The sequence below is a fragment of the Amia ocellicauda genome, chromosome 1 (genome assembly GCF_036373705.1).
Source record: "Amia ocellicauda isolate fAmiCal2 chromosome 1, fAmiCal2.hap1, whole genome shotgun sequence".
NCBI classification, from domain to species: Eukaryota; Metazoa; Chordata; class Actinopteri; order Amiiformes; family Amiidae; genus Amia; species Amia ocellicauda.
Genome location: NC_089850.1, coordinates 39,790,184 through 39,817,336, shown reverse-complemented (window position 1 = coordinate 39,817,336; position 27,153 = coordinate 39,790,184). Strand labels below are relative to the sequence as shown.

At 39.7% G+C, this 27,153-nt stretch overlaps 2 protein-coding genes and 1 long non-coding RNA gene across 4 annotated transcripts; 2 read left to right on the top strand and 1 right to left on the bottom strand.

The window, feature by feature from the left end:
• Positions 1-3,810: 3,810 nt before the first annotated feature.
• On the top strand, positions 3,811-10,430 carry pbk (PDZ binding kinase). Of its 2 annotated transcripts, none has more exons than XM_066704573.1 (8): positions 3,811-3,922; positions 4,217-4,334; positions 4,660-4,756; positions 4,974-5,113; positions 5,716-5,885; positions 6,233-6,362; positions 9,173-9,349; positions 9,534-10,430. In XM_066704573.1, exons 2-8 carry the CDS (start codon positions 4,274-4,276, stop codon positions 9,761-9,763), a joined length of 1,005 nt encoding a protein of 334 aa, XP_066560670.1. In that variant the 5' UTR covers positions 3,811-3,922; positions 4,217-4,273; the 3' UTR covers positions 9,764-10,430. The 2 variants fall into 2 exon arrangements, with proteins under 2 accessions (XP_066560670.1, XP_066560661.1); XM_066704564.1 differs by having other exon boundaries at positions 4,657-4,756.
• Positions 10,431-11,289: 859 nt separating this feature from the next.
• esco2 (establishment of sister chromatid cohesion N-acetyltransferase 2) lies at positions 11,290-19,221 on the bottom strand. Its single transcript, XM_066704544.1, has 11 exons — positions 19,117-19,221; positions 18,345-18,413; positions 17,192-18,248; positions 16,712-16,799; positions 16,328-16,379; positions 15,468-15,615; positions 14,923-15,054; positions 13,209-13,298; positions 12,718-12,861; positions 12,154-12,338; positions 11,290-11,838 (listed from the first exon to the last, which is right to left on the bottom strand). Exons 2-11 carry the CDS (start codon positions 18,401-18,403, stop codon positions 11,706-11,708), a joined length of 2,088 nt encoding a protein of 695 aa, XP_066560641.1. The 5' UTR covers positions 18,404-18,413; positions 19,117-19,221; the 3' UTR covers positions 11,290-11,705.
• A 226-nt stretch (positions 19,222-19,447) lies between these two features.
• Positions 19,448-26,935, top strand: LOC136749909 (uncharacterized). Its single transcript, XR_010816806.1, has 3 exons — positions 19,448-19,581; positions 20,056-20,182; positions 21,616-26,935. It is a non-coding gene; the product is annotated as an uncharacterized LOC136749909 (long non-coding RNA).
• The last annotated feature ends 218 nt before the right edge of the window (positions 26,936-27,153 follow it).

Here is a 27,153-nt window from a genome sequence, read left to right as displayed (position 1 = left end):
GTTTCCCGAAGCTTATCGAGAAAAGGACGATCAAGCCCCTTTCCTGGCATGACTTCAAAGAACCAGCAGTTAATGAGGCCTGTATGTGCGATGCACAATGTGGCTCGCTGATCTGAGTGCTAGTGATTTACGAACAGTTTTATTTTTTGAGCAGCTGACACTAGCTTTCTCGTCCACTTCATTGAGAAAACGCTGACTATTGTTCATACTGGAGTTTCAGCAGTCACGTACACAGTTCACAGTACAGACAAGAGTGACGCTATTGATGGTGTTTTAGAGCCCTTCAATCTCCTTTCTTCTTTCTCCTCATGTGAGGTCTAGTTCTGCCCTTTAATGTACAGATTTAAATTTGACTTCTCTTTGAGAAAACTTGCTCCATTTACTGAAATCCGGAGCAGACACCTGGACAAGATCAAGTCCAAAGGCGACATTTCCTTTTTGAAGATTTGCAGGCTCCAGTTGGATTGCTGCCTGGAGACAGAGTTATCATTTTACTCTGGTGTTGCAGTCTGTTTTGTAGAATAAAGTTCATAAAACAAAATACAAAATCCCTTTAACTTTTATCATATGTACATATGGATTTGTGTTATCACAGAATGCAACTTCAAATTACCCTCCTGTCAAGTGAAATCGTCCAAGGGTGCTTTCCTTTACAAAAAGAAAAAATCAATATATTTTCAGTGAGATAAATGGAAATGGTGGATATATAGAATAACACTTGTCCTCATTGTATTGATATGTTCCAGATATTACAATGAGAAGCAATAAATAACGATTGACTAACATCTCAGTTCATGCAATAATAATGATAATGACATATTATTTAGGTGCATCACAACAAACCCACAAAGGTGAAGAATGTAGGCAATGCATGTGACTACACTACAAGTTTTGACCAAACAGAAACACTGATATTCATGGCATTCAGGGTCTTATGGTTGGAACAGAATATGCAGGAGCAAATTTAACCTTATCACATCACAAACCAAGTTTTGGTCATGTAAGTTGATAGATATTGGTTTCTGTTCTTTCACATCTCTGGGTATATTTGACCATCTTTTATTGTATCTTGTTAAATATATATTAGGAAAGAAACCAAACAACATTGTCATCTTGACCATATCTGGTTTTGGCTGTCTACATTAACCACAACAGGCTAAACACAATTTACACAGATTTATCTTACAGTGCCGATGTTATGACTAGCTGCTGAAAGACTCCTTTTGCAGTTCCACCATATGAAGAAAACACACAAAAAACAAAAATGTTATAGAACAAAACTGAATAATGAGTTTTCAAAGCTGGGCTTCATCAGGTTAAATGTCTTGTTTTAAACAATAAACATGTTATGGGAATGTTAAGTTGTAAAGTTGTTATGTTTTTGTGGGTAGTAACGCTGTACTAATGGATCATACATGACATGACTGTAATTACTTGAAATGAACTTACCCCCATTTGGAAAATTAAACAAGAATTGCTGATTGACAGTGACTGTAGCGGATGGTCTCCAAAAGTGTGGGAGGTGCATTTTCAGGGATTGGTATCGTGTGAGATGCCTGTTACAGGGAATACAGGCTATGCTGCGTTCCCTCGGTGGTCAGATGAGTCGCACGGAAACCTTGGGTTACAGTGTTCTGCTCCTGCTGGGAACGCCAGGCTGCTGATGGCATTGCAGTCAATGTGCAAGTCAGCCCAACATGTGTTCAAGCAATGTCAGATTGGCCATGGAAATACTACAGTCCGATCCTGACATTAAGTTAGAGTAACACTTATACCTATATGTACCTAACATGTCAGCGACACACCCTTTACCATTTGTATATAATTGTCAAGGTTTTTTTGTTGTTGTTTCTGTGTAAGCAATATATAAGTACCTTGGCATAAGTACTCAGTAGTGAAAACCCAAAACTGTATTATTGGTTGTAGAGAGTTAATGGCTAAATATTAACACAAGTCACTCAATATTTAATTTAGCTGTTATGCTGGAATTTTGTTCCCCCAAAGTGTTTTAATATTGCTTATTCTTAGATTATACTGAACTGTGGTAAGTTTTGTATGGCAATGAAAAACAAAAGTTCACTGTTTACTACACTTGATTAATATCTTGATCTTAAAAATTACAATGTGGAAAGTTACTCCGCTGCTCTTAAAAAGTGAAGAAAGCCTTGCAGTAACAGCCGTATCATGTTTTTGTTCATCTTCATAATAAGACATTTATTAACATTAAAAAGCTGCAGTCAAAGCTGCATGTCCAAAACACTCAACAAGCAAAACAAAACATAACATCTTCAGAACTTGAAATAATGATTGTATTAGTATTTCTTTATCTGTTCATAACTTTCTTAACTACACACTTAACTACTTGCCTTTCAAGTGGGACAGCAAGACTAGCCTGTTGGAAATATTGATCTGTTGATGAGTAGTGCCCTCTGTTGGTAAAACAATTAGTTGCTTTGCAAAACTTCAGCTGGACGCTTTGAAAACATACTAAAATTGTTAAACTACTGAAAGTCAATGCCTTCACACAAACAACCACATTTTACTATGAAATTACAATACAATGTTAATATATGTCACCATCAAGGACAAAATAGGATACACTTCTGACAGACCATTCTCACGGGATGCACTTGACCATCTTAGTCGAGTTTTTGTAGAATGATAAATTACACAAACATCCCATCATATTGAAAATAAGCTATGACACATAGCGTTGTAGATGAACATATTCACACTTAATTTGAAACAATATAATTCAGTCATTTATGTCATGTAATACATAGTCATCATTAGACTATACTTATTTATCAATTATATATTTTCAAAGTTTGTTGAACAGTAATTCAGCCAAAGAAAATGTCCTCAATGAATGTACATTTATTAGATATGACATGACAGTAAACATGTCAGTAAAGAATGAAAAGTACATAGGTTTGTATAGTCAGGTCACAATTTTCCCCTAAACAATACTGGGCATTCTAATAACTGATGTATCAGTTGTTGAAAGACAGCTGTATTGCATAAACATGTTATAAAACAATGTTTTATAGGGTAAAGTGTTTTGAGAACATTGTTTTTGTCCACATTAGAAACAGATACTGCTTTCAACTCAGCCTCTTTGATGAAAATAATAATAATAATAATAAATCCCTACAATCCTTAACAACTGTGCTCTTATGTCCCAGTATAAGCCTATTGTTTTTTCATTAGGCCTGTTGTTTTGCTCTGCTTTGTGTAGGCGGTGACAACAGTGTTGTAAATTAAGAGGACTGTTACTCATAAAAGTCTGGAACAGATTTAAAATATTTAAAAGTTGCAGTGAAAGGAATTGAACGTTAATTTAAAAATAAAAAATAAAAACAAATCGTGTGGCTATTTGGTTGTATCTTTCTGGTCTGAGGATCAGCCTTCATAGTGTATTAACAATCTGCATAACACATTCTACTTGGAAATACAGACAGCAGCTGTATATGTTATTGTATGCATGCATTGTGTATATCTGTGTGTTTATTATTTCCCTCAACTGTAGTATTGTAGACTTAACATTAAATATAACGCAAATTACAAATTAACTGATAGATAGTACACAACGTGCATCTTTACGAATATACGTTTAAATTAGCCATCAACAAATACAAATACATTTGGTATGAACACGTCTATTTTTTATCAACGTCACAGATATTTCCCGAATGGTCGTGGTATCACCGTTCATTTATCTTCACTTCTGCATGGCATATGCATGTGTCAGGTTTTTAAGTAAGGAAACAGGCCAAGCAAAACCAATCGATTTCATTTTCAGCGCCTTCGATAGTTAGACGCGTACTGTTTGTCCCTCCGAGGCCGCGGTCTGCTGCATGTGTGACGTATCTTTACATTTGAAACTGGGCGCGCTGTGCAAAACAAAGAGAAGAGTGCATAAGTATGTTTCATTTAATATGTGCTGATAAAGCTGTACTATTTCATAGCTTACAATGATCAAGCTAGTAAGATTATATCATTTTAAATCGTATACGTTTTAGTTTATAGTGGCTTAGCGAATATAATCCTGTACTTGTTATTGTCAGTGTAGTATAAATCCTTACTTTTGCTGCGCAGATTGCGGAATATTGCATCCATTGTGTGATGAAAACATGACATGTACTGTGTTATGTAAGGACAGGAGTCAGAAAGACAGACTGGACATTGAGTGAGATGTGTTGTTGGTTTTGTTTAGAAAGCGTTAAGTCAGCCACCTTCAGAAGTGCCCCGGTCAGACTGCATACTGAACACCATGGACGCGCCGAACACCTTCAAGACTCCCTGCAAACAAGACCGGGTCAAGAGCTTGACGAGTAAGATGTCCTCTAGATCAAGTAACATAAACACATTGACAGAACTAACACCTTTGTCAAGATTTACTAGACACCTTTACTTTCCTATATCACACCACCCTATGAGTTCATGCTTTTTTCCCTTCTCTAGCTGTTCAATTAAGCATAGGTGTGGAGACTAGATTTGGACCTACTGCTTTTACTTTAGGAAAAGAGTGTTGATTTATGAGGGTAGGATAAATGTGCTCCATTGCTTTAAAGGATGGGGATGGGGCTGTAAACTGGGTCTTTTTCAAATAACTAGAAAAGCCCAAAACGTTGTTTAATGTGTGTTTTATTGCAGCAGCTGGGGCTTGTGGAACTCCGACAATGACCATCCCTGCCTCTCCTTTCATGCAGAAGCTGGGCTGTGGAACCGGAGTGAACGTGTACCTCATGAAAAGGTGTGCGCAGGGATTGCACCGCAGCGAAAGCTCAGAGTTTGGAATCACGAATCAAACGTGTTATGGGGTCAAGCAGTTTTGATTGGCATTGTATTCTTGGTTTCCGGATCAGTGCTGATTCTCTGACACTACAGAGATTGTTTAGTCTGTTTCTGATTTCCTGTGATGCTTCCCTTGATGATTATGCTGCCTTCATCCATCATTTCTTTGAGTCTAGAACTGGCAAGCAGATTCAGTCTCCGTGGGCCATAAAGAAGATAAGCAGCCACTGTGCAAAAACCCAGCAGAATGTCTATCAGAAGCGGCTGTGTGACGAAGCAAAGATTTTAAAACACCTAAAGCATCCAAACATAGTTGGTAAGCATGCAAGGAGTAATTGCATTTCTCTGGTGCAGTAATGGTTTAATAGATCAGGATCATTCAATCTCTCCCACTGACCATTGTTTAATTAAAAATGTGCATTATTAAACCCTTATGCTCAAGTTGACATTTTTCTACATTTTCTGAACATCACCATCTACTATGAAACGATATGTTGTGAATTACAGTGTCATGATCAGTCAGACAGGCTTTAACAGACGTATGTGAATGTGTGAGTCGTATTAATGATATTAATGTGATGTACCCTAAATCTCAACAGTGACAGGTACTTCAGGAAGCAGTGAGAGAAAATATTTGTGCCATTTAACCATTCTATATAACACACTACACTGAATGATTAAAAAAAAAATGTATTTGCTACTTTTGCTCAATTCATCTTTATATGTAAGTCTTTAGAAAGTTTGTTTTCTGCTGCCCCAGCCAAGTCCCTTTAAATCCTCAGAAATATTAGTATTGGTCATTGATATTAAAATGGCAGTTTAATCCTTATAGTCTGTTATATTTTTCCATTCCAAAATTCAACAATTTCTCTGGAGTGGCTAATGCTTTAAGTTGTAACATGTAAATCACTCCTTCAGGATTTCGTGCTTTCACCACTGCGGCTGATGGCTCAAAGTGTCTGGCTATGGAGTATGGGGGGGAGCAGTCTCTGAATGACCTGATCGAGAAGAGGAGAGAGGAAGGGGAAACGGCTTTCCCAGCATCCACCATTGAGCAAGTGGCTCTGAATATGGCTCGGGGTCTCAAGGTGTTTATTCATTTATTTTAGGATTAGGTTAAAATGCTCTTCTACTGTCAAACTTTGTATGGGGTCAAGTAGTTTTGATTGACATTGTTTTCCTTGATTCCAAATCAGTCTTTAACAGCTCTTAATACTGTCATTCTCTTAAGATACCTATTCTATGGCAGTCCTGTGCTTTGTGACTGTTCAGTTCTATTTTGTAAGTGTGGGAATATTGCAATGGTGTGTATGCAAGTATGACTGTATTACAAGCTTGGGTAATCTTCCCAGAAGCTATAATCTGTTTGAATAGTTAGATAATGAGGACATGCTGCTTGGAACTTGTGACTGAGCATTATATTGATCTCTTACAGTATCTTCATAACGAGAGGAGGCTGTTGCATGGAGATATCAAGTCCTGCAATGTTGTTATCAAGGGAGACTTTGAAACCATTAAGATCTGCGACGTGGGGGTTTCACTCAAATTGGATGAGAATATGAAAGGTAAAGTAAACCTCTATCAGTATGAAGTTTGTCCATCTGCATATTATTTGCTATTTAATCAACACCAGAAAATGCTGGGGAAACTGCTCTTTTATGTCATCCATTGGTTTTGCTACTTGCTCCACTGAGGCCTGGCTTGTGTTGGCTTGATGAAGTATTGTCTCTCGCGGTTTACACTGGGATGCTAAAGACAACACAAGCTACTCCCAATAGTAAAGTCCCCTTCAGTCATCAACAACAGGATTTAAGTGGTAGTGAACGGTCAGGGACTTAGAGGCCACTTATAGTAGTGTAACTTTGGTAAGTGGTCAAAATTAACACTTCTCATTGATAGTCCTGTCCAGCTGTTTCTTTCCCCAGCGTGGAAGTGGGAAGATTGGAAATTATGTTGGGGGATAAATCAGTTTTCTGATTAGCAAAGCACATTCCTGCCATTGTTAGTGGAGTCGAAGGCAGGCCAAACATCTGTTAGTGTTTCAGCTGAGTGTGAGTTTTATTATTTTCACAAATGTGCTTGTCCACAAATACGACAAAAATGTGCTTTTGTTTAGCTGGTATATTAATGTTCATAACTGCACCTTTAGTCACTGGCTGACTTTTGAAGATATATCAGTCTGTATCTCACTGGGGTACAGTGGTCCCAGGCATTCTGTCATACCAGGGACATGGTCATTATGCTTTATTACACCTCTTCTGGGGTCTTTATGGTAGAGCTCCATCTGCTCCCTGTGCAAAGCTCAGGATGCTGGATGCTGTCCAAGACTCCAGATACATTGCAGCTCATAAAAACAGTGTATTTCTGGACTGCATCTGTTTCAGGGACTTTATTTTAAGTGTTATTATTGTACCTGAATATGTGGGTCAAGAACAATGTTTCTGCAGTCATTTTCAGATCTAAACTTTAGAGAATCTTTTATCTGAGGCTAATGAAAATGAACAGAGAAATGTAATAAAGCAATGGAGTGCAACTATCACTGTTTTCTCAAATGAGTGAGTGATGTTTTTGAATTTTATGATGAGGCCACATTTTCTCACTATATCTATCTAAGAATCTACAGAAAAGTGCATGGATTAAGTCATGTTCCACAATTCCCTGAAGGGTTTGTAAAGCATTTTTCCCATGTCTCGCCTTGCATAAGCATTCACCGAGTAAAATAAGAAAAATAACAACTCTAAATCTTGAGTTAAAAACAAATGCATTGCAACACTGTCTGTCTTGCATGTGATGGTTGACTTAACAACATCCAACTTTGTTATTCCATTCCAGAATACCAACCACATGGCCTGGGCATTTCCCAGCAGCCACTTCCAAATTCTGACAACATATTACAGATTAGGTAATCTAAAAAAAAAATGCAGTTTTATGCAATATTGTTTTAACTCATGCTGTATCAGCTGTGCCTTTTAATTTACTACCTGAATTCTTAAAACACCACTTCCTTTTGTTTGGTTTATGTTTTGACAACTTCCACTTCACAAAATGTTTTTTCCATAAATAATTATTCAATTATTCAGCCATTTTGGAGTTTGCACGCCATTCAGTGGTTAGGAACAGGGTAGTAACATTGCAGTTGTTCAGGAGTTTTAAGTGAAAGTGACAGTCAAAAGGAAATCAATTTGCAGTTATAAACAAAAAGAAAAAGGCTATGTTTCCATGTGTCCATAATAACAATCTCATATCCCTATACCGAACTACAATAGAAAATAATTTTGTTTCCATACATCTGTTATTTGTCATCTCTCTCATGTATATACTTTATACTTTTATTTTTATATATATATATAAAGAATGGTTATGAGTGATGTTTGTGAGACAGGAAATTCCTCAAAGGATGATAAACTCACGAGTTTTTATCATGAATATGTGTCTTTCAGGTGAATGTGTGGCAAATATATATTGCAGTAGATAAATCATTTGTAGGAACACAAAGGTTGTGTAGAATAGGAAAGCCAAAATGTTCCTCAGTGAGTGCTTAAATGCATTATTACAGGTAAGGATTACTCTTGTCCTATTCAATAACTCATGTATAATGGGACTCCTGTTGGCAGATATTATGAAAGAAAATTGTCAGCTTGCAAGAGGAATGAGTGACAGGTTGGGTATAAGCAATGCTGCTATGTTCTACACAATACCAGTGCCAAGACCAGCAGGATTTGATCAAAAGAGTGTAGGGTGGGGGGGTGCTTTGAAGCTCTGAAACTAGAGTTCAATTGGAAACCTAAAAGACTCCTTCATTCATTGGCAGTTTCTGAATCTTGATGTATGGATATGTAGTGACAAGAAAGAGAATGGAATGTTTAACATTTTAATTTCTGAAAGTGAAGTTCAGTACATTCTGCAAATTCTGAATGATAGTCTTCAATAATTTAGCAAAGAGAAGGTTCACGGTAATTTAATTGATGGTAATATAGTCATTACAAACTGTGAACAGCTTGTATGTCAGGTTTGTAAAGGCAGACCACACAGATGTTAAACACCCTCTTACCTTGTTTCCCCGCTATCACTTGGTCCTTAATCAGCATTTGAAAATTGAATTGGACACGTTATTCAGTGCCCTGAGGCATGGATATGATTTCAGTGAACATTTAGCAAATGTTTGGATCTGTTTAAAGAGGGAATGTACATATTTTAAATGTGACATGGAGTATTACTAACAGGTCTATAATACATGACGTGTTATAATCCAAGACATGAAAAGTGTTCTGAATACATTTTGGGACAATCACATTTCACAATTCCAGTCATCATATATGTAATATGTGTGTGTGTGTATAATGTGAAGAATTAAATTTCCCCTCTCATTTTCTAGTGAGTGATCCCAGAGCAAGGTACATTGGAACCGAACCCTGGAAGCCCAAGGAGGCTTTGGAGGAAGGAATCATTACTGACAAGGCTGATATCTTCGCCTACGGGCTGACGCTGTGGGAAATGATGACTCTGTCTGTACCCCATCTAGAGGAGCTGGATTGTGATAATGACGATGAAGGTAAAATGCATGTTTCCAAAACGCTAAGTGGATTGCTTAAAACATTAAAAAAATATATATATATTTTAAACACTAAAAACACACACACAAGAATACAGCTTGATTTAAACTATAATCAGCCCCTCAAGCAGCCTATGTGAACATCGTGTAAGTCTCATTGCTTCTGTATTTGGGTTTCAAACAGAAGATTCTTCTGAAGAGGAGGAGTTTGATGAGGATGCGTATTACGCAGCCCTGGGGACGCGGCCAGCCCTCAATATGGAGGACCTGAATGCGTCCTATCAGAGGATGATCGAGCTCTTCTTGATGTGCACCAATGAAGACCCGAGGAAGCGCCCCTCTGCTGCACAGATTGTGGATGTGCTCGAGGCAAACAAGCAGGCCACAGACGATCAGATTATCATCATCGATTAGCTGTTTATAATGCCTTGTTGGGGTAGTTTAATCAGGACCTGTAATGAAATCTTTAAAAGTTTCAGATGATTCCAAATATGCAGTTTTAGCTCTAGTAACCCTGTTTATTACTAATATGCTATAGGTCTGCTTTTACACATAACTAATGCGTGTTGTCTGTTTTTCTAGTTACCTTTCTTATTTCATTCCTTGTATTATATTTTTGTGTCATATTGTTCCCTAATCCAATGTGTATATGTTATGTCCTGTTTAACCCTGGGAGGAGACTCTCCTGTTAATAAAGTCCCAAGGCTGTCCCTTAAAATTAATCTTAAACGTGTCTGGAGAGGGAAAAATTGAGTACGGAGATTATGGACCCATTTGGGGAAATCCAAATACAGGGGCCTTTTTAAAAGTTCACTGTGCAGCTTTACAGAAGGATGCATGCCATGTTCAATAGTACATCACAATTTCTGTAATAATGGGGCTGAGCAGAAACCAAAAGGCAAAATGTTGATTGTAATGGCTGTATTAAGACTGATTCTAGACCTTTTTGAATTGCTTTTTGTTAAAGGTGAAAGTGAAGGTCATCCCAACTTTTTCTCACACTTGAAATTCTGTAAATGTTTAGATAAGTTTCAACCATAAGGTGCATGTAATGACTGAATTAACACCTGTTTCAAAATGACGTGAGTTCTCATAGTTTTGTTTCTTCATTTAAAAAAATCTAGTTTACTATTTCTCTATATAAAGGGAAGATTGTAGAGGTGAATAGGTTAGACCGATCAGCCATAACATTATGACCACCTGTCTAATATTGTGTAGGTCCCACTTTTGCCACCAAAACAGCCCTGATCCATCGAGGCAACACCTTGAACTCATGATTCATCAGACCAGGCCACCTTCTTCCATTGCTCTGTGGTCCAGTTCTGATGCTCACGTGCCCATTGTAGGCACTTTCAGCAGTGGACAGGGGTCAGTATGGGCACCCTGCCTGGTCTGCGGCTACGCAGCCCCATACGCAACAAACGGCGATGCACTGTGTGTTCTGACACCTTTCCATCAGAACCAGCATTCACTTTTTCCACAATTTGCCTTCGCCTTCGCTTCCCACATGCATTAGTGAGCCTTGGCCACCCATTACCCTGTCGCCGGTTCACCGCTTTTCCTTCCTTGGACCACTTTTGATAGATACTGACCACTGCAGACCGGGAACACCCAACAAGAGCTGCAGTTTTGGAGATGCTCTGACCCAGTCGTCTAGCCATCACAATCTGGCCCTTGTCAAAGTCGCTCAGATCCTTACGGTTGCCCATTTTTCCTGCTTCTAACACATCTACTTTGAGGACAAAATGTTCACTTGCTGCCTAATATATCCCACCCACTGACAGGTGCCATGATAACGAGATTATCAGTGTTATTCACTTCACCTGTCAGTGGTTATAATGTTATGGCTGATCGGTGTAAATTAGGTATATTTTGATCTGAAACAGTGAACAAACTCCAGAAAAGTTACAGAATGTTTCAGTAAGAACACAATGCACATACAGTTTTAAAGTAAAACTTTATTCCATCTAATATTTACAACTAAAACATTACAACTTAACAATTCTGTATTTAAATTAGCTGAAATACACTTGTGAAATATATTCTTAGACCCATCCGATTGAAGATCATTTGCAATAAACATGTTCAGTCATAGGAAACTAGTAGAAACATCCATGAATGCAGTAGATGTGAAACAACCTACTTGAATAGGTTGAAAATAGTCCAACATTATCTATGTGAACCTCGCCTTTCATAAATTCAAAGCAGAAAACATGAGCGCAACAGCTATAATTAAGGGCAAACTCCCAGTTTCTCTTCTGAATTCTATTCAGCTTTTCAACAACTTGTTTAACTATGAAAACTTATCAGGACTTTTTTGTGGCAAACAGGGGAAAAAAATGGTATACATTTATTTTTAACTAATGAAGTTATAAACCATAAATGCTGGTGTTCCGCAGTATTTTGTAGCGAAGAGTTTTCCATCAGGGGTGGGGTCTGAGAATGCAATGTCATCTTTATTTAGGAAGCATCCATACATGAAAGAGTTTCTGGAACAAGCAGAAAATGTCTATTGTGACTGAGTTCATTCAACAATTGTACAAAGCATTCAATTCAACACGGTAATAGAATAGGTAGTATATTTAATATATTTCTCTTTGGATAAAAAGAAAAAGAAAGAAAGCCAAAAAAAGGCACATTAATGATCCACCTCTGTCTATGAGCCCCTGAATAAACACTGCTGAGAAATGGCTGCGTTCACATGATAAGTCCTGACTCGTGTGATCAGATGTACGGACAGGACCTATTTAAGGTGGTTATAGCTCTGCCAGTTATGGTCATCTGCAGCGAGTGTCCCCTCTTACCTGGCCGTGTCCAGCATGCGGGTGGCAATGCCCTTCCTCCTCATCAGACTGAACACCCAGATCCGGCTCACTCCAAAGATGGCATTCTGGGGCTCGGTCGAGCAGCACCAGGCCCGGTGGTGCTCCATGAAGTCGGGCTTGCGCATGTCCCTGGCAGTCTCCGGCTCCTGCAGCACTCGAAATCCCTGCAAGAGAAACATCTCGGTGGTAACCCCACAGCCCTCACTGTTCAGGAAAGCACCGAAAAAGTGCGTCTGCAACCAAGTTTCGCTTTTTAGACAAACATCCAGCAGTTTAAACTAGACAAAAAATTTAAACAGCAGCTGCTTTTATTGCAAATATGAAATGGACGATCACAAAGGGAAAATGGAGATAACTGTTCCACCTAATCCTATTTTCAATTTAACCACAGAGAACATGAAACACATGAGATAAAGACATCAATACAGCATTTCTAATTACTTTAGTACCACTGTACTCCACTTTTCTGTATTGCAAGTGTCACAATGCTTGGAAGAATAAAAACTAAATCACAAATAATCCTCAATCCTTTGTAATCCTCACCTGTTTGATGTGTTCAGCTACAAGACACCCGACAATCATCCTGTCATTGTTCACAAAAAGGTAGGTTCTGGTTTTGTTGGGACGGTTCAGAGAGACTTGTTGAAAGCCGAGCTCATTGTCTGCAAGCTGTCGGACTTCCTCTGCCTAGGGAAATAGAAAAACCAAACACATACAGAGAGGAAAGGCTAGACAGAGTCGAGGTTCTGATTGATGGTCACAGTTGTGGGCAGAATAACTTTGAGGTTTTCCTACAGAGTCACAACATGTTCCATATCACGTCATCTTTACCGACCCAAATTAATCACAGGACTCCACCAGTGGTGCCCTGAACGAAACAGGCGTCTGACGTTGTTTGTGTAAAAACATTCCCGCAGCCTCAGGGTTTGATTTCACATTGGAGAGAAAAACAATGTCAACTCAGGCTAAAACTGAAACAGATTTTCTGAGAAGCAAGAAACAAAACCAGGAGACATTTAAAGCCATATGTTTACCTTTTTAACGGCATACTTTGGATCGTCTGGGAGAACGAGGATTATTTTTCCATCCCAGAACTCAGCTACTACACGCTCCTTCTTCCAGCCCTAAAGGGAAAACAGTATATATTAAACAATTGAATTGGTCTTTGCTTTCATACAAGTATTTTTGTTTATTTATTGAATTATTGTTCAAGGTGATCAAATCTTTGTTGTCAATACTCCGAACTATTTTTAAGTACCAAAGTCATACACTATTCGGTGGGAGCCTGCTGAGATTGATCTATTTGGAAAGGAGGTTGAATTTCCAGCTTCCACAGAAAACGAGATATTTCAGAACACCTCCCTCACATAACCAGGTGAGGTCGTGATGGACTAGTGAATATTTAGCCGTTAGCATAATGATACCTGATATACACTCACCTAAAGGATTATTAGGAACACCATACTAATACTGTGTTTGACCCCCTTTCGCCTTCAGAACTGCCTTAATTCTACATGGCATTGATTCAACAAGGTGCTGAAAGCATTCTTTAGAAATGTTGGCCCATATTGATAGGATAGCATCTTGCAGTTGATGGAAATTTGTCTGATGAACATCCAGGGCACGAAGCTCCCGTTCCACCACATCCCAAAGATGCTCTATTGGGTTGAGATCTGGTGACTGTGGGGGCCAGTTTAGTACAGTGAACTCATTGTCATGTTCAAGAAACCAATTTGAAATGATTCGACCTTTGTGACATGGTGCATTATCCTGCTGGAAGTAGCCATCAGATGATGGGTACGTGATGGTCATAAAGGGATGGACATGGTCAGAAACAATGCTCAGGTAGGCCGTGGCATTTAAACGATGCCCAATTGGCACTAAGGGGCCTGAAGTGTGCCAAGAAAACATCCCCCACACCATTACACCACCACCACCAGCCTGCACAGTGGTAACAAGGCATGATGGATCCATGTTCTCATTCTGTTTACGCCAAATTCTGACTCTACCATCTGAATGTCTCAACAGAAATCGAGACTCATCAGACCAGGCTACATTTTTCCAGTCTTCAACTGTCCAATTTTGGTGAGCTTGTGCAAATTGTAGCCTCTTTTTCCTATTTGTAGTGGAGATGAGTGGTACCCGGTGGGGTCTTCTGCTGTTGTAGCCCATCCGCCTCAAGGTTGTATGTGTTGTGGCTTCACAAATGCTTTGCTGCATACCTCGGTTGTAACGAGTGGTTATTTCAGTCAAAGTTGCTCTTCTATCAGCTTGAATCAGTCGGCCCATTCTCCTCTGACCTCTAGCATCAACAAGGCATTTTCGCCCACAGGACTGCCGCATACTGGATGTTTTTCCCTTTTCACACCATTCTTTGTAAACCCTAGAAATGGTTGTGCGTGAAAATCCCAGTAACTGAGCAGATTGTGAAATACTCAGACCGGCCCGTCTGGCACCAATAACCATGCCACGCTCAAAATTGCTGAAATCACCTTTCTTTCCCATTCAGACATTCAGTTTGGAGTTCAGGAGATTGTCTTGACCAGGACCACACCCCTAAATGCATTGAAGCAACTGCCATGTGATTGGTTGGTTAGATAATTGCATTAATGAGAAACTGAACAGGTGTTCCTAATAATCCTTTAGGTGAGTGTACATCAAATATACTGACGGGTGGAATCTAATTGGGGAAAATAAACCAAGGCATTTGCAGTAAAAACTGTACGACTGAGAATTTCCAACCCATACCACAAACTTAATGCTGTCCAGAAGGCGCTGGTGGAACTGTGTGTGCTGGAAGTCGTCCTCCAGGCTGTCGGCACTGTAGATCATGCCACACGATTTGCACACGGTGGCACCAAATTGCTTCTGCCCGGCATCCTTCAGCCACAGAAGAAATAAAACACATTAGAAAACATGACATTAAAATCAGAATGAAATGAACAGATCTCTGCAAAACAGGAATGAAGTGTTGTCTGGGAGAATGGTTCATGGGCGAGGGTCGATAGTTTGAGGGTCAAGACTGGAGTGTCAGCTAATCAACAGTATCGGAAAAGATAGTTGTTCACAATTTGCTCTTTTAACCCTTTCAGTCAAGTAACAACCATGGTAAATCTTGTATTACATTACGCGTGTTTATTGCCCTCTAGTGGCAGCTACATACAAACATGATAATACACTGACTTTTTTAGGGTTTTTAGTTTATCCATATAGCTGCATCAAGAAGAATCAAGAATTTAATAGGGTCTTAAGTGTTGAGTGTTGTGCCACAGTGGGTGTAGGTGTTGTCTCACAATGATGAGCTGGTCTGCGGACTCCTTCTCCAGGTCCTTCCTCCTCCTGGTGTTTCTCTGGAGCTTTGCTGAAGTGGGCAGAGCGGGCACGGCAGCAGACGGCGTGCTGCACCTGACCGGAGAAGATAGCGCCCCTCTGCCTAAGTGTCTAAATCAGGAAAAGACCAAGGAATACTCTCATTTTACACGGAATTAATGGGATGGAGATGTGGGCTGTAATAAATGAATTCATTGAAGAACTGGATGATTTATGGTCAGGGGTCTGAAATTAAGACTGCAGTTTCTTCCAGCTAATTATTCTACATCCAGCTCCCAGCAACTGAATCGGTCTAGTTAGTTCATTAACTGGATTAATTAAATACTTCTCTATAGGCTACAAATTATGTCACAGCTAGTTACCTCAAATCAAAAGAATCTTTTAAGCTGCATTCTGTAAAAGACCTTTGAATAATGTTATTTGTGGCAAATCTGTCAAATAACTAGTTTAATTAGGAAATTGCGAGTTATTAAGCTATTGTTTGAATTTAAACAAAAGCCAGAGCACACTGTGACCTGTTCTATGTCATAGCACTGTATATTCCCCATGACATTATATAACTTCATGTGCATCAATCATAGTAAATTCACTTAACAACAACTACAATCTGTATTTTATATAGCGCCTTTAATGACAACATCTCAAGGTGCTGTTCAAGCCAGTACATTACAACACTAATACACAGAACTGAATACAATACATTAAACAGGATCAAAAGATAAAATAAATGTAGGCTTTAAGACAAGATTTAAAAGTGCAGTCTGTCTTGCATGATCTAATATGGTCTGAGGAATCATTCTGCAGCTGTGGAGAAACTACCTACCTCTTGGCAGCAGAGCTGGGGGGACTAAAGATGGGGTACAAGGACGAGGACCCTGCAAGAACAGCAAGAAATCACAGCACCGGATGAGTAACAAACCCCCTGCTGTCTGTCGAGCACAGCACTGCAGTCAAGCCAGGCATGTTAATTTAATAAAAGACTGACATTTTCACTGCATGATGCATTGTGTTGTTCTTTTAGCTGCAGTTTGCCAATGCTAACTAATCAAGTAATAATTGGTTTTTGAAAACATCTTCTGAAAACAGCTAGTTTGAAAAAGCTCCTACATCATGTGCAGTTCTCATAATTGTGTCAAATGTACACAACGGAAATTCTGGAGCTTTTTATACCGATATCTGTGATGTTTTCTGATAAATGACGATTTACCTTTTTGTGCATTGTGGTGTGGACCTGGCGAGTTAATTTCACTGAGATCAAACACTGCATCAGATCCCGTCTCCACTGTGCTGCAGTCCTGAGATCACATTGAAGAGCATGAGGAACACTACATGATACTGCAATACTAATTATCAGCAGAAATCAGATGAGAACCAAAAATAGATCAATACAAACAAAAGCGAATTGAAATCTGTTCAATTACTTACAATATAATTAGGCTACCTATTAATGTCTATGTACAGAAACCTAAAACCTGCTTATCACATTCATCTAAAATGGGGTTGTGGGTGAACGATGCATTAAAAGCAGCTTCTGCACTTACCAGAAGTCAATTTTGACGGGCAGCAGTTAAAGCTGATTAATGAGCATTAACCAAAGTAGCAGAGCTAACACTTGAACTGGGCCCCTGTAAGAGACCACTGCTCCACACAGCCAGGGAGTTAGGCCAGTCCGACACAACGCACCCACCTCAATGCTCAGCTCATCCGCAGCGTCTCCCGGACTCCCATGGCCTCCGTCCAGCCTCCTCAGCACAACCTTCAACTGCTTTCTCAGGCCATGTTTCCTGAGCAGGGCTTGGGATGGGTTTATTTCAGGGATTTGTGCCTTTGTTTGTGACTGTTTCTCTGGGGCATTAGCTGGATGCCTGGGCTCTATACTTCTCTTCCCTTCAGCTGCTGTCAGTGGGATTTCTTTCTGCCGAGTCACTGCTTTCTGCCCCAGAGTGGCAACCTTCTCTACCTGCTCCCTTTCCAGCCCCTTTGCGATAACCTGGGCCTGGGTGTCCTTGTCACCATTCCCTTTGGCTGGCTTGGGCTTGGGCTTGGGCTTGGCCTGGACCGGCCGGTTGGATTTCTCGACGGCTTTTCTATAAAGGGTGTTTGCTTTTTTCCCGGTGGCAAAGAACGCAGCCCCAACAAATAGCTTGGGTCTGGCTTTGGGTTTGGTTTTCAGGCCAATAAAGCCCAGGGAAGACCCTGCACTGGACTCGGCCTGCGTGGTGCCCCTCTCCTTCAGATGCTGGGGTTCAGCACACACCTGGTCACCCCCAGATGGTTTTGGGTCCAGGAAGTCTGTAATTCGTGCTTTTGAACCATGAGCAGAGCTCAGCTTTTTCACAGACAACAGCCTCCTTGTCTTGGGACCCTTTGTGGCTTTAGGAGGACTGCTCTGATCACCATTTCCTTGGTTGCTGTGCGGTTTGCTCTGGCCGATCACTTTCCTCTCCAGTGGCGTCAGGTAGAGCACTTTCTTCTGGCTGTAGAAAGAGCCAGCGGCCACTGACGCTTTATAGGGTGACGCTCTCCTTGGAGAACTCTTGAGTGGTGAACGTTGGAAAATACTTTTGGGAGCCGGAGCTGAAGAAGAGGGAGATGCTGTCTGTCTTTTTGGAGATGGGACATTTTCTTTATCCTCCTCATCGGTGGAGTCTGTCACTTTCCTTCCCAGACTGGACTGGGGGAGCCTAGGAGACTTCCGTCTTTTGGGAGATCCACTCTCCAGCATCTGCTTCTTTGCGGGATTACTGGAAGAGGACATCACATTTGAACATTATTGAACTCCAGCAACATGCACGATTAAATACAAAGTGGTGATGGATACACTTCTCGCCAAGACTCACCTTTCAGACCCCACTGAGCTGAGTTTCCTCTTCTCACCATAAGGCAACATTTTCCCCATAAAACCGAGTCTGTTGAAACGGGAAATACGTATAAGCTTATAAAGATAAAAACACTTTTTTTTTTTTCGTTTCAGATTACAATATAGGGAGCAATTAACGCTAGGAATTGAGTTGACTAACAACATGACTTGGCAAAATTAGTGATAACTAATATGTAACTGTACAGATCTGGTACGAATGGTCTGAGTGACGTCACCCAATAATCGATCTCTCACAGAAAGTGTGGACACCCGTCAGATAGATATTGCAAAACTACATCTATTCAAATAAAACGTCGCTGTACGGAGGACAACTGTTCAGTGTTTACATACCATCTGATGCGATCAGAAAGAGCGCGCTTGTGCCAGGAAGATGTTCAAAAGGGAAAAGCGACCTAAACTTATTATACTGTTGTTCCAATAAAGGACGTTTCGTAGCACTTCATCTAACACAGATTAGATACAAAAACAGACAAAGCAAGCAAGGGCTGATCGATTGTATTTAACACTGCCAGTACAGCCCACCATGCGTTTCAGATCAAGCCTCTAACCAGCAACATGTACACAAAATGACAAACTGTACGATTAACACGAATCAAAGATCAATGAATACGCGGCAGAATGTGAAAGCAGTCAAACAATACTGATCACGAACACATCGCAGAGTTCTGTGGCTGTTTCGCACATATTAAATAAACAAGAGAACAAACTGAAACACAGCTTTGTTAACTTACCTGAACGAAATGTTTTTCAATGATATAAAGGCAATCCGCGCTGAGATCCGCTCAGGACAGGTTGTTGACTCTGTTCCCGGCTTTTTCTGTGACTGTAGTTCGAACAGCGCGCCAACACTGCAACCAACCCGCACTAAGCGGGTCTGATAGGCCCCGCCCCTTCCAGCTCTGTCAGCCTATCAGCGGCAACACGTCGAAGCCAGACAACGTCCCGTTTCGAGAGCTGGTATTTGATAGGCCGGTGATGCCTGAATCTGTTCTTGATAGGCCGGCTGCATTGTCCATTAGCTTTCGTATCGCCTCTTCAGATAACAGTTCAGTATAGTAAGAAAACCTTTCCGTAAATAACCTGGGGAACTTTCAAAATGCACTTTGATCATATAGTATATTAACTGCTACAATATGTATTTTAACCATAAGTGTTGATTGTAGTTGGCTGTCCTGGAAATTGCTTCGTCATATAATGTAAGGTGTAGTATTCTAGTTGTATTGTTACATTACTGTCCATGATGTAGCTTAAGTCTAATACTATTTACATTTTGTTCCAGATAATCGTATTGCAAATAACCAGAAAAATATTTCACTAATATGTGAAGTGCTGTCCTCTATTGGCTTACATAGTAATATACATCATATATTTATCATAAAATAATCTGCTCTAGGGCGTACATTCCTGTAATTCTTCAACCATTTAAACACTTACAAATCTCAAGGAGAACAGACACTAAGGATTATATTCATATAATGTGCATTATATATGTATTAAAACATCTCAATAACTGATGATTTATTGACTGTCTATATTGATACTGTGTATACTGTGTACAATTGTCAGAGAAATAGATGTTTGTGTTGTGAATATTAATGAAAAGGAAGCAATGTTACAAAGTGCAGCCCTTGCTCTGAACTCAGTGACCCTGTTTGAACTTTCTATTTCAGGACACTGACTCCAACAGCTCAAATGGATCAGAAGTGAACCAGGCTCTTTGGCAGCTGCAGTGGATGCCTTTCCTGTGGCAGAAACCCAATGGTGCATGTGTCCCTGCAGTGTCAGCGAGATAAAACTGTAAGACCTTAGGAAGGCACATTGGGGCACTGTAGCGAAGCATCTAATTTATGTATATACATTCGAATCAACATATGAGCACATTTAATCTTCAAAAAATTATGATTTGATGATGAGCACAATTTTGGTTTCTTTTTTCAGGGAAACAAACAATACTCATTTACTGAAATTTGATTTACAGTTTAACTTATGAAAGAGACTGTAAGGAATACACCAGTGACACAGTAACAGGAATTTGACTTCCACATAAAGAAGGACTAAAATCTCTTCCTCTGGGTACTTTTGTCACTCTCTGTGTAGGTGGCGTGCACTGGAAAGAGGTCAGCTGAAATGCATCTTTAGTACAAATGTATTATGGTTTAATAAGGCTAATTTTGTGTGAGAAAAAATAATTAATACAGAGTTTTAGCACAAAACTGAAGCTAATTACTTTGCTGATTGCATGACATGAGTGTAAGAAATTGCTAAAAATAGGCTTCAATCTGTTACAAGTTTGATAAAACATTGCTAACCCACTCCTGTCTTGATGAGATTCATAACGATAACATGCTGAGCATCACCATCTAGGGTTCCCAGAGCATTTTATTTTATTTAGCAACAGTTTCCTTTTATTATGTGTAACCTACTAAAAAGCTCAAAATGCACACATTTACATGTTGTTCTTTTTTGTTAAGTCATTACGTGGCATTTTGAAAAACCTAGTACTGCCAGCATGGATGGAGTTATGCGTTGAATGCCTTCACCAAATTGATAATGTAAAAAGAAAGAAAGCTGTGTGTGTAACTCATTGATTCAAGGAGATAATTCCACAGAACTCCATGGCAATTAACCACATTTTCTTGCTGCACTAGAAACGACTCAAAGAGAAGTGGCACATCATGCATCTAGCCACTTGTTAAATGGTACATTTATACTATGTCCAAAGACACAAACAACAATGAAAACTCGACTTTGATCTTTTTGTGTGGTGCAATACAAAGAATCATTTAAACATATTACTAATGGACTGTAATTACAGGTTGTTCTCCATGGTTTAGCTTCAACGGCTTCAATGCTTCACTGGCTAATACATTATTGCTGACTACTTTAAACACACTTTATTTACTGGCACCACATCTGCACATTATTGAGCCTCTGGAGACAACTCTGCAGATGAGACTCAACTGTTAGTTTCCCCTTTCAACATCCCTGATGCATTAGAGATAGTAATCATTGAGGAATTGATCCATTTCCCTGAGGATGATTTAAGAACCTTGGAAGCTCACTGTGACATTAATCAGTGCTTCGCCGTGTGGATGATGTAGCTTTACACCTAAGTGACATTAATTCCTGTTATTCTATCCAATGCATGCTTTTGCGTACACTCTGTGTGTTGAAGATCTCCTTAGTTAATACCTTTGTATTTTATTTATTTCCCATTATCTCTTAAAAAGGCTTTTCTGAATATGCTGTGAGTGACCCTGAGCATGACCCTGATGCATGATTGCAAGCTATGTGGCAGGCAGTGTGAGCCAGTTGTTCCAGATGGTACCTACATCTTGAAGGCATCATTGCCCATGAGGACATGGAACATGCTTAGGGGTGAGTACCAGGAAGTGCTCACTGAAGTGGAAGGAGCCGGGGAGCTGTGACAGAATCTGCCCCACGGACCCCAGGAATAGCAGGAAGACTGGGCCTCCCATTGGAGCCATGTTGGCAGACTACGCAAAAGCACTGCTGGACCTGGTCCTTGATGCCTTTTAGTGTTGTACCAATTACACGTGGTAGAATAGTACTTTTAAATGCTCTGCAATAGTGGTTCAGTTGGCACAGACATTTTTTTATGATGTAAATAATATTTTAAAATATACATTTTGTTCTGATATATTTACAGCACTAGGGTTTATTCAGTGAAGAAATGGTTTAGAGTATTGGCATGGTCAGAGATATGTTGATTCATAAACAAATGTATAGACCTTTGCATAAAACACCTTGCTTTAAAATCCTTCCTAAGAAGCTTTAACAAAAGAATGCATAAATTGTTTTACCAAAGTTATTTTTCTGTTTCTTGGTGGTTCAGTGCCCTGTGATATCTAAAAGGAAGGAGTGTTTAGCTGTTTTCAAGTGTAATGAACATATCCTTTTAGATCCTGTCTGCTCTTAGAAAGCACAGAACAAAAGAATGTGCTCCTGGTGATTTGTGAATAAAGAGCAAAACAAACAAATACAATGCTAGTATACACATATCATGGGGACATCCACTTTAATAATATCTTATACTAATACCTTTACATTACATTCATGTAACAATTATAAAGGCATGCCAGGTGCTGATTACTTTGTGGGCACATTTTGATGAGTATATACCATCAGGAAGAGTCAATTCCAAAATGGATAAACATAATCTTCACTTATCATTAAGACAACATTAGTTTAAAAACTGAGAAGTATCTCTTGATAACAAGTATGCTTTTTTAATCAATGCATCAATTGGACATAACAGCATATACAGCTCTGGAAAAAATTAAGAGACCACTCCAAGTTCAGAAATCAATGTTAATGTGTCACGTTTGCCTCGGGGGCTCGGGAACAGGGGACCCAAATGCAGTGCTGGATCGCGGGATGGTCGGACAAGCGTGGGTCGGGTACCGGCGGATCAGGGCAAACAAGGGCTGGGCGAAGACGTGGTCGTGGGAACAGGCGATGGGGCGAACAGAGCAGGCAAAGGCGAGATGGAGTCGTGGTAGTGAAGACAGGCAGGAGGTCAAGGGAACAAGACAGATACGGGGCTTGAGGGAACAAAGGCTTGGAGGAACAAGACTGGAACAGGCACAGGGAAAAGGCTAGGTAATGCAGATGGAACTGACAAAACTTCACCACAACTGAGGGAAGTGAGGGGATTATAAAGGGGAGCAGGAACCAGGCTTGGGAGGTGCAGGGCGAATGGGAACAGAGGGATAGAACAGGAGTGCACATGGGTGACCGGAATGTTAATAGACAGAGTGACGAGAGCAGGGAGAAGGCAGGGAAATGGCGGCCCCTAGTGGGGATAGAGGGGGAGCGCTAGGGGACCATGACATAAGTGGTCTAAATTTTTTTTAGAGCTGTATATATAAAGTGTTAGATATAGGCAAAATTAATATTCCTAATTGAAGTAAGTATTTTGCATTCATTTTACATTTCTCAAAGGGGTTAGTCAAAGAAATTAAAACCATTTACAAATCCTCAGAACAAAATTACCCAGCATGAATAAAAACATGAACCTCTTGTCATTTTTGTCATAGATCTGACAGAGCAAAGCGAAACTGGGCACAGTCAAATTACTATCCAAACTGTAGGGCTTTATTCACAGTTTTTCTACAGTTGTTTTCAATGTTTTTCCTTTTGTTATTTTTAATGCCACACATGTATAATTTGTGGAAGGTATGCAAAATGTGACATTTTACTTATAAAAGGTATAAACAGAATAACTGAAGGGAAGTGGAGGTGTGCTACTGTTTCTATAATCACTATTACTATTTGATTAAATTTATCATTATTTATTTATTTATTATTTTTAGTTTTTCCCTATAATGGATCATTTCCTTTCCATTTTTACCTTACCTACTTCTTGGTAGGAATTAGTTTTAAATGTATGGTCAGGGTATGGGTTGAAGCGAGTGACTGTGCTGGGTTTAACCTAGAAAATGTGTTTTGCATAGAAATACAGTAGCTGTTAGGGCTGAGCTTAGGTTTAGGGAGAAGGATAGGGTAAGGACAAGGAATAAGGCTGAATTACCTTGAAGGCTGACTTTATACTGAGATGTTGGGTTTAAGTTAACATTAAGGTGTGGTGTAAGGGTTAGTACTAGGATTACCTTGAGTGTGATGGCTAGTACTAGTTTTAAGGTTAAGGTCAATTTGAAATGCAGTTGAAGGGTAGCTACACCTGGAGTAGGGCCTACATATTGTCATTGCTTAAAAGACAACTGGTCGCTTGTCACATGAACAGTGAGTGGAGAAACAGCCCTTATTGCTGCTAACACAGATACCTGCAAAGTGTTTGTGTATTCACACACAATCACACTGTAGCGGAGAATAGTTGACTTTTTCCTGATTCTTCAGAGAGGATATAACATGCTCAAGAAAAGAGAACTTCTGCATTCAACTTGTCTTCCGACTGTCTTAAAAGCTGCTCTTTAATAGCATTTGAATTGTGGGGTTTATGAACGGTTCTCCATTGCTTAACAGGCTTAGCAGAAGCATATTAGTCTGAATTCAACTGGAAAGGATACTGAGAAGCAAAGGGCATCCTGTGCTATAATTAGACCTAATGTGTTGCGTGCACAAAGAAATTTGACACGTCGAGGGAATAATTTCATGGGAATTAAAAACAAGATAATTAGAGGACTGTCAAACCTTTAACATTTTTCTATAAACTGCATTCCCCTTCCCTTCATAAAATATGACCAGTCTGTAGCTGTGATTATGCTACAGCAAAATGTTCAAAGTCTGCACAAAATTATATTTCCATGTTTTAATGCGAACCTAACTTGTCTTTTTATAGCTTTAAAATGTAAAAGTGGATTCTCAGACATGATATTAGATCAATATTAGGTGCATACACATATTTGCCAGGCTTTGTGTGCTTCCCCTTGTCCTGAATTACATGGCAGCCCCTGTGTCTGTAGATCAATGACAAGATGGAGTCACCTTAATACTTAATGGTAGTGTTTTTAGGGAACGTGTTGAGAGCTGGAAAGCACTTGTCTATAAGAGAGGGTTGAATGTCTGAGTAATCAATGCGCTGCTACATTGTATAACAGGATGACCGCAGTGCACAGCAGAGCCCTGGCCTTCACTTTATTGTAAGGTTGCCCCCAAGCTGATGTTTTTAGTGCTATACTTCTGTTTGTTAGGTCTCTCTTGTCTGTTGATCTTGGCTGTCACAAAAGCATCCATACTACGCGAGACGTCTTGACATTTACTGTGTGACTTCAATGTGTTAAAGTGAGGAGGTCAGTGCCAAGAGGGTGTAGCTGTCAATGCCTGGTGCAGCACGGCAGCCTCTGGTGAGGATTGGCACCGTTTGTTTCAGCACCTTGGATCTCATGGGATTGCTCACTTCAGGTTTCGCCCCCCGCTTCAGCAAGCTCTCCTGTAGCGGAAAGAGTGTGTTGCTCCAGCATGTAATACATAACAATATTGTCTCAATATATCATGCTAATAAGACAAAGACAGACACCATTCTTAAAACTGACTCTAAAGCATATAACCCTGTACAGTTCTGCTCTGGACCTCTTCCTCTTTCTTTCACATTGAAATCAGCCATTAGACATATATTTTAAGACTCATTTGGGCAGATTAAATAAAAGTAGATAAAGATGTGCTCAAATTTGTTGGCACCCTTACAGCTCATTGAAATAATGCTTCATTCCTCCTGAAAAGTGATGAAATTAAAAGCTATTGTTGTATACTTGTATATATGTTGTATATTGTTGTAAGCTATCATGTATACTTGCATGCCTTTGGTATGTCATAGAATAAAGCAAATAAGCTGTGAAAAGTGATTAATTGTTGCTCATTCTACAAAGATATTCTAAAATGGCCTGGACACATTTGTTGGTACCCCTTAGAAAAGATAATAAATAATTGGATTACAGTGATATTCCAAACTAATTAGTTTCTATAATTAGTATCACACATGTCTCCAATCTTGTAATCAGTCATTCAGCCTATTTAAATGGAGGAAAGTAGTCACTGTGCCATTTGGTATCATTGTGTGCACCACACTGCACATGGACCAGAGAAAGCAAAGGAGAGAGTTGTCTGAGGAGATCAGAAAGAAAATAATAGACAAGCATGGTAAAGGTAAAGGCTACAAGACCATCTCCAAGCAGCTTGATGTTCCTGTGACAACAGTTGCAAATATTATGAAGAAGTTCTAGGTCCATGGAACTGTAGCCAACCTCCCTGGGTGCGGCCGCAAGAGGAAAATTGACCCCAGATTGAACAGAAGGATAGTGCGAAAAGCAGAAAAAGAACCAAGGATAACTGCCAAATGATACAAGCTGAACTCCAAGGTGAAGGTACATCAGTTTCTGATCACACCATCCGTCGCTTTTTGAACTTTTGAAAGAAAAACATAAAAAAGCCAGACTGGAATTTGTTAAAATGCATATTGACAAGCCACAATCCTTCTGGGAGAATGTCCTTTGGACAGATGAGTCAAAACTGGAGCTTTTAGGCAAGTCACATCAGCTCTATGTTCACAGACGAAAAAATGAAGCTTTCAAAGAAAAGAACACCATACCTACAATGAAACATGGAGGAGGCTCGGTTATGTTTTGGGGCTGCTTTGCTGCGCCTGGCACAGGGTGTCTTGAATCTGTGCTGGGCACAATGAAATCAAGACTATCAAGGCATTCTGGAGCGAAACGTACTGCCCAGTGTCAGAAAGCTCTGTCTCAGTCGCAGGTCATGGGTCCTCCAACAGGATAATGACCCAAAACACACAGCTAAAAGCACCCAAGAATGGATAAGAACAATACATTGGACTGTTCTGAAGTGGTCTTCTATGAGTCTTGATCTGAATCCTATCAAACATCTATGGATGGAGCTGAAACTTGTAGTCTGGAGAAGGCACCCATCAAACCTGAGACAGCTGGAGCAGTTTGCTCAGGAAGAGTGGGCCAAACTACCTGTTAACAGGTGCAGAAGACTCATTGAGAGCAACAGAAAACGTTTGATTGCAGTGATTGCCTCTAAAGGTTGTGCAATACAATATTGGGTTGAGGGTCCCACCATTTGTGTCCATGCCGTTTTCATTTGTTTTATTATTTACAATATTATGTTGAAAAACAAAATCAAAATCAAAGTCTGATTTGTATTAAATATGAAATAAACAATGTTGGATGCCAATAACTTTTGTCAGTTTCAAGTTATTTCAGAGGAAAGTGTGCATTCTTCTTTTTTTTGTGGAGGGGTAGCAACAAATTTGAGCATGTGACTTC

Bases quoted from the DNA above. Each gene is read 5' to 3' on its own strand.
- pbk (XM_066704564.1), top strand. From the start codon at position 4,274: ATGGACGCGCCGAACACCTTCAAGACTCCCTGCAAACAAGACCGGGTC. The intron at 6,363-9,172 runs GTAAAGTAAACC...CTCATTTTCTAG, and splicing joins ATTGGATGAGAATATGAAAG to TGAGTGATCCCAGAGCAAGG. The intron at 9,350-9,533 runs GTAAAATGCATG...GGTTTCAAACAG, and splicing joins TTGTGATAATGACGATGAAG to AAGATTCTTCTGAAGAGGAG.
- esco2 (XM_066704544.1), bottom strand. From the start codon at position 18,403: ATGGGGAAAATGTTGCCTTATGGTGAGAAGAGGAAACTCAGCTCAGTG. The intron at 16,380-16,711 runs GTAAATCGTCAT...CTGTTCTTGCAG, and splicing joins ACACCACAATGCACAAAAAG to GGTCCTCGTCCTTGTACCCC. The intron at 11,839-12,153 runs GTAAGAGGGGAC...TGCTTGTTCCAG, and splicing joins CGCATGCTGGACACGGCCAG to AAACTCTTTCATGTATGGAT.